Consider the following 8,249-nt stretch of genomic DNA (forward strand, 5'->3'; position numbering starts at 1 on the left):
ATAATACTGATGCTAACTTACGTTATAACAGACAAATATTGATGATATATGGGGACACACTACCGAGATGGAGAAAAAAAATCCGGAAAACGTATTAACTATGCTTTTAGGTGTTACGTGGACATCTTTCTGATTTCCAATATCCCAGTAAATTAGTGAATGCATCACGTGACAGTTTCCAGTAAACTTAATATGATGATGATTAATAAGACTGCATTTGAATCAGGAATATATTTTTTATTAATGTGTCATTTGAAAAGATACATCCACGTATTCAGCTTGCATTCAATCTTAACTTTGTTTCGTTTTTAACTGCATATCTGCATTTTGCATTGACCGCTACATTGACCAATCACATACTTCATCTTGACCAGTAACGCCGCCTGTCGCGTCATATCCGGGCCAAAAAAAATTATTATACGGCTATGCCGAAAAATAATTAACATTTTATATGAAATTGCCTGTGTAGTATACATGTAACCCTGGTAAATACATGTACTTGCCGCAATATACCGCTCTGCTAAAGAGATCTACTTAGCTCGATCTGTTGAGCGTAAGACTAGTAAGCCAGAGGTCCCGGGTTCGATCCCTAGCGGAGGCAGTGATTTGAATTTAATTAACCATGCGCTTTGTTACATACGTGTAATATCATCAGTTTTAATCTATCGAGAACAAAATCAGTTGTCATCTTCTTGAATATCGTAAACCGTATTGAGAGTTATCTCCCTTGCAATTGTGTAGTAAATATATGTAATTTTAAGAAGCAAAACAACAAGAAGTAATCAAGTTTATATTAAAATTTAATATTTAATAAAATAGACTAGATTGTATATAACATTGTATACCAATATCACATTGTATATAAATAAGCAAAATGAAGTTGATTATGTTGAATATTTTGGCAGGGTCAGTCTAACCATTATCTCGTAAACTTTTATGATAATCCGATTCAACGAGAAAAGTCACAGTTCTGATTTGTCCATTTATCAGATTCGTATTTTGAAGAGTCCACTTGAATTCATGACACAGTTATAAATCCGGTGACAAAAGTTAATTCAGCCAATCAGCGCACGACAGTATCTCCAGACCGGTATGGATTGATTATTCCAAACCCTTTCCGTATTATGTCTGGTTCTGTTCGGCATCCTGTCGTCACGTGATCACTTTCTGCTTTCTAGTTTCCTGTAAAATACAAAAGGTGAGCTAATTAGTGACAGATCTGATATGTACATGTATAAACAATTCTAAACTGGAAAGCGTTTGTAACCACATGTGTACCGTATTAATTAAACCGTTACACGAAGGCAATTGTATGGACAGTTTGTTACATTATTCCGCCAATCATATCAAACATACTCCAAGACATGGTAATCCGATTATCAGTCACTGACGCGACACATTTTTAGTTTGTTTACTATTTTAATCCCAATTGTTCATTTTTGAAGAATCTACTTACCATTAAGTATCGGAGTAATTCACTCAACAGCGTCGACGCTGTCGTCTGCTCGTCACTCTCGTCTGACACGTCTCCGTTCACTAATCACCATGAGTTGTTATATCCGGATTTATCTGCTGCTACTAGAGGGTATTAAGCCACTCTCTCCAAAACATTCCCAAACTGATCAAAATGTTCTGTTGAATCTCGTATTTGGTTTTGGCAGTCCTATTTGGTTCTGGTACTGCCTTCCCTAGTACAGCACTATTACAAGGATGATGCTGGTTTGAGAAATATCCAATGTGTTATCCTTACAAGAAGACATTACATGATATATCAGTTTTCCATATGACATGAAATGATATGATGTTCTCTGTCTATGCGCTCACACTGTAGTTTCCTCATCTGAACCAGACTCCTCCGTAGAGTAGATTTCATCGTATCCAGAGTCACTCGCGAAAACCTGGCCATACTGGGAACTGAGATCGCATGACTTCCAGTTGGCGTGTAAAAGACTAGAATTAACTGGGTGCTGTGGCTTAGGCGCGGAAAAGTCTGTGGTGGTGTTCGAATCACATTTGGAAATGACGATACCCGGTAAAGACATGGAGGATGACAAGTTTGTGGTAGAAATGTCATTGATTTCACACGAGCTGGCACCCAAGTCCTTGGCACCCCCGTGACGTCGTTTGAATTTGATTTCCTCTATTGTCTCGTTTAGAGTCAGTAACTGTTTCATCAGGGACAGATCCTGGTCCATAAGTCCAGCCTGGAAATCAAAATAGAAATAATGTCAACACCAAGAGAATACAAAATAAATATTACCTCAACCAATAGCGTTATTAACATTTACATGACATAAAACTTTTCCACTGTCATTACTTAAGGGTAATATTGTGTTGTAAAATAAAAAGTTGCAAATTGAAACTCAAAATTATTTTTGAAGAAAAAAATATTTTTGCTGTATTTTATCCATTACAAAAACTTACCATCTCTTGTCTTAATTTATCCATTGCTGAGTCCATGAAACACTTTGGTTTTTCACTTCTTCCTTCTGTCTTTTTATTTTCCTCCTGTTTTCCCATTTCTTCCTTAAAGTTTTCTGTCACTCGTTGTCTGTCCATGTAAAATTCACGACATGCATTTGAAAAGTCTATAGAAGCATAATAATGGTCCTGTTCCTCCATCGCTTGTCCAGACGTCTTGACCATTGTCATAGATGACCACTTGACCAGAACTAGTTATATATATTGAAGTAGAATATCCTCGGTGCTGTCTCGGATACTACAGTAGGAAGTATACCCGTTAATACAGGATTTTAACAGTTAAGCTTTATCCAACCTTACTATTGCGTATACAGGTGCAATTCTAAATCTCTACTACAACCCACCTGCCTTATATACCACACCTGGATAAAGCCTACCTGTAGTACGTACCAGACGTCCCTGTTCGTAATTGGTCGTTATTATTACGGGGTAAGCTTACGGTTCCAGGTAAGTTAACGTAAAGATACCGTGTACATACACAATGATTGACGTTCGAAATAATCACAGTTTAACTTGCCCACGCTCCGCCCTCTCACCTGGATCACTAAAGCGTAAAATGTGTGTGATCATGTTTACAAGTTATACAGAAGTCCCTGTCTGATATAAATCGGCAAGGTTCTGATCATAGTGGTACATAGATCTAGACAGTCTCCATTACATCTCCCTATACAATACATGGGTGTTCAGAACCATTCGTGTTAAGAATTAACAATAAAACACATACAAAATTACAGAAATCTTAACCTACAGGTCTATTTACGGAAAATCTTAACTTTATTTTCAATTATTTATTTTGAAGATTTTGATTTTTGTTTATGATACGCTAGTGATAGTTTTGATTCCCAGGACGTAGATAATTTAGCTTTTTTTCTTCTAAATAACGAAAATGTTACCGATTAATTAATTCCTATTATACGTTGTATGTAAGCTGCCTAGGCTTGGTATTATACAGTGTACATCTTGTAGAACTCGATACTCATTAAATACATCCAACATTATACCCTGTATTAGTGACGGGTACAAACTCTACTGGCATACGGCCACAAGTCTGATTGTCTATCACCAGACAAGGTACACATTTACAAGGTGTTTGGTTCGTTAAGACACAAGTTATTAATCTTAATTAAACTTTGAGATGTTCAATTTCAATTTGTCTTATTCTCTTAATATCCACATTTAGTATAGTAAAAACATATTTACGTAGTCATATATAATGCTGTTGTTCAATAGATATGTATAACAATATAAACACGAGTCTGTAATTAATGGTTATATGGAGTGTAACATCGTCATAACAATATATTACTGATGAAACCATTATAACAAAAGTACATTACACATCAATAGTGCGTAGACAGACACCCAAAACTCCACAAGAATATTGTCTTCTCAGCAAGAAATTCTCTTTTCAGGAGCAATAGTTTCTTTCGTTAGGAGCAATAGTTTCTTTTTTCAAGAGCAATAGTTTCTTTTCTCATGAGCAATGGTTTCTTTTGTCAGGAGCAATAGTTTCTTTGTCGAGGAAAATGCTGTCTTTGGTGCAGGTAATTTCTCTACCAGAGCTGGCGTTGTCCTTTCCTTTAGGTTAAAACCAAGTATAGTCAGTATAGCAGTTACAATTGATATAAGTTTGTTTTCACAATTATTGAGTAACACACATACAAACCTAATTGTACCTATATCTAACAATGAGTATGTTTTAAACGAACCGTTTCCTTGGATCTATTTCAATTGAAATACTATACCCACGGAGAACACATGTTAGACGGAGTATAATATAGTATATCTGAAGCAATTTCGTCTTTGAAATAGTCCGTTATGTTCGCGTGTATATAGGAATATTAAGTGTTTTAATTTCAGCTTTCGTTATAGCGTGATCAAGATTACAGATGAGAACAACACTTTAGACGTCAATCAAAGCCCATTAAAGTACAATATTGACCAACGTGAGAGGGCAAATGACTTCATACTGAACAAACGATTTCTATTTATAGACTTCTAATGTTCTTGTACATGTACTTTGCCTGTACTTTCAGATTTAATCACTCAAATATCGTATTCACCCCTGTCCCTGTATATTGTATACCACATCTGAAGGTTATGACTTCAACTTTCTGCCCAAGGTGAAGGTTGATTATATATATATATGTACTACACTTTGTGTAATCGTTTAACAGTACAACAATACATTCATTTCATATCTACGACACCCCTTCGTGTAATACACTTAGCTATGACACCCCTTCGTGTAGTACACTTAGCTACGACACCCCTTCGTGTAGAACACTTAGCTACGACACCCCTTCGTGTAGTACACTTAACTACGACTCCCCTTCGTGCAGTACACTTAGCTACGATACCCCTTCGTGTAGAACACTTAGCTACGACACCCCTTCGTGTAGTACACTTAGCTATATGACTCCCCTTCGTGTAGTACACTTAGCTACGACTCCCCTTCGTGTAGTACACTTAGCTACGACACCCCTTCGTGTAGAACACTTAGCTACGACACCCCTTCGTGTGGTACACTTAGCTACGACACCCCTTCGTTGAATACACTTAGCTACGACACCCCTTCGTGTAATACACTTAGCTACGTCTCCCCTCCGTGTAGTAAACTTAGCTACGACACCCCTTCGTGTAGTACACTTAGCTATATGACTCCCCTTCGTGTAGTACACTTAGCTATATGACTCCCCTTCGTGTAGTACACTTAGCTATATGACTCCCCTTCGTGTAGTACACTTAGCTATATGACTCCCCTTCGTGTAGCACACTTAGCTACGACACCCCTTCGTGTAGCACAATTAGCTACGACACCCCTTCGTGTAATACACTTAGCTACGACTCCCCTTCGTGTAGTACACCTAGCTACGACACCCCTTCGTGTAGTACACTTAGCTATATGACTCCCCTTCGTGTAGTACACTTAGCTATATGACTCCCCTTCGTGTAGCACACTTAGCTACGACACCCCTTCGTGTAGTACACTTAGCTATATGACTCCCCTTCGTGTAGCACAATTAGCTACGACACCCCTTCGTGTAATACACTTAGCTACGACTCCCCTTCGTGTAGCACACCTAGCTACGACACCCCTTCGTGTAGTACACTTAGCTACGACTCCCCTTCGTGTAGTACACCTAGCTACGACTCCCCTTCGTGTAGCACACCTAGCTACGACACCTCTACGTGTAGTACACCTAGCTACGACTCCCCTTCGTGTAGTACACTTAGCTACGACACCCCTTCGTGTAGCACACTTAGCTATGACACCCCTTCGTGTAGTACACTTAGCTACGATACCCCTTCGTGTAGTACACTTAGCTACGACACCCCTTCGTGTAGTACACTTAGCTACGACACCCCTTCGTGTAGTACACTTAGCTACGACACCCCTTCGTGTAGTACACTTAGCTACGACACCCCTTCGTGTAGTACACTTAGCTACGACATCCCTTTCGTGTAGTACACTTAGCTACGACACCCCATCGTGTAGTACACTTAGCTACGACACCCCTTCGTGTAGTACACTTAGCTACGACACCCCTTCGTGTAGTACACTTAGCTACGACACCCCTTCGTGTAGAACACTTAGCTACGACACCCCTTCGTGTAGAACACTTAGCTACGACACCCCTTCGTGTAGTACACTTAGCTACGACACCCCTTCGTGTAGTACACTTAGCTACGACACCCCTTTGTGTGGTACACTTAGCTACGACACCCCTTCGTGTAGTACACTTAGCTACGACACCCCTTCGTGTAGAACACTTAGCTACGACACCCCTTCGTGTAGTACACTTAGCTACGACACCCCTTCGTGTAGTACACTTAGCTACAACACCCCTTTGTGTGGTACACTTAGCTACGACACCCCTTCGTGTAGAACACTTAGCTACGACTCCCCTTCGTGTAGCACACCTAGCTACGACACCCCTTCGTGTAGTACACTTAGCTACGACTCCCCTTCGTGTAGTACACCTAGCTACGACTCCCCTTCGTGTAGCACACCTAGCTACGACACCTCTACGTGTAGTACACCTAGCTACGACTCCCCTTCGTGTAGTACACTTAGCTACGACACCCCTTCGTGTAGCACACTTAGCTATGACACCCCTTCGTGTAGTACACTTAGCTACGACACCCCTTCGTGTAGTACACTTAGCTACGACACCCCTTCGTGTAGTACACTTAGCTACGACACCCCTTCGTGTAGTACACTAAGCTACGACACCCCTTCGTGTAGTACACTTAGCTACGACACCCCTTCGTGTAGTACACTTAGCTACGACATCCCTTTCGTGTAGTACACTTAGCTACGACACCCCATCGTGTAGTACACTTAGCTACGACACCCCTTCGTGTAGTACACTTAGCTACGACACCCCTTCGTGTAGTACACTTAGCTACGACACCCCTTCGTGTAGTACACTTAGCTACGACACCCCTTCGTGTAGAACACTTAGCTACGACACCCCTTCGTGTAGTACACTTAGCTACGACACCCCTTCGTGTAGTACACTTAGCTACGACACCCCTTCGTGTAGTACACTTAGCTACGACACCCCTTTGTGTGGTACACTTAGCTACGACACCCCTTCGTGTAGTACACTTAGCTACGACACCCCTTCGTGTAGAACACTTAGCTACGACACCCCTTCGTGTAGTACACTTAGCTACGACACCCCTTCGTGTAGTACACTTAGCTACAACACCCCTTTGTGTGGTACACTTAGCTACGACACCCCTTCGTGTAGAACACTTAGCTACGACACCCCTTCGTTGAATACACTTAGCTACGACACCCCTTCGTGTAATACACTTAGCTACGTCTCCCCTCCGTGTAGTACACTTAGCTACGACACCCCTTCGTGTAGAACACTTAGCTACGACTCCCCTTCGTGTAATACACTTAGCTACGACACCCCATCGTGTAGTACACTTAGCTACGACACCCCTTCGTGCAGTACACTTAGCTATATGACTCCCCTTCGTGTAGTACACTTAGCTACGACTCCCCTTCGTGTAGAACACTTAGCTACGACACCCCTTCGTGTAGTACACTTAGCTACGACACCCCTTCGTGTAGAACACTTAGCTACGACACCCCTTCGTGTAGAACACTTAGCTACGACTTCCCTTCGTGTAGAACACTTAGCTACGACACCCCTTCGTGTGGTACACTTAGCTACGACTTCCCTTCGTGTAGTACACTTGGCTACGACTCCCCTTCGTGTAGAACACTTAGCTACGACACCCCTTCGTGTAGAACACTTAGCTACGACTTCCCTTCGTGTAGAACACTTAGCTACGACACCCCTTCGTGTGGTACACTTAGCTACGACTTCCCTTCGTGTAGTACACTTGGCTACGACTCCCCTTCGTGTAGAACACTTAGCTACGACACCCCTTCGTGTAGAACACTTAGCTACGATACCCCTTCGTGTAGTACACTTAGCTACGACACCCCTTCGTGTAGTACACTTAGCTACGACTCCCCTTCGTGTAGTACACTTAGCTACGACTCCCCTTCATGTAGTACACTTAGCTACGACACCCCTTCGTGTAGTACACTTAGCTACGACTTTACTTCGTGTAGTACACTTAGCTACGACACCCCTTCGTGTAGTACACTTAGCTACGACTCCCCTTCGTGCAGTACACTTAGCTACGACTTCCATTCGTGTAGTACACTTAGCTACGACACCCCTTCGTGTAGTACACTTAGCTACGACTCCCCTTCGTGTAGTACACTTAGCTACGAC

General features: G+C 41.6%; 1 protein-coding gene across 1 annotated transcript; it reads right to left on the bottom strand.

The window, feature by feature from the left end:
- Positions 1–901: 901 nt before the first annotated feature.
- LOC117325792 lies at positions 902–2,953 on the bottom strand. The gene is made up of 3 exons (XM_033882251.1): positions 2,425–2,953; positions 1,457–2,204; positions 902–1,182 (listed from the first exon to the last, which is right to left on the bottom strand). Exons 1-2 carry the CDS (start codon positions 2,650–2,652, stop codon positions 1,821–1,823), a joined length of 612 nt encoding a protein of 203 aa, XP_033738142.1. The 5' UTR covers positions 2,653–2,953; the 3' UTR covers positions 902–1,182; positions 1,457–1,820.
- Positions 2,954–8,249: the final 5,296 nt, after the last annotated feature.

Source organism: Pecten maximus, chromosome 4 (genome assembly GCF_902652985.1).
Source record: "Pecten maximus chromosome 4, xPecMax1.1, whole genome shotgun sequence".
NCBI classification, from domain to species: Eukaryota; Metazoa; Mollusca; class Bivalvia; order Pectinida; family Pectinidae; genus Pecten; species Pecten maximus.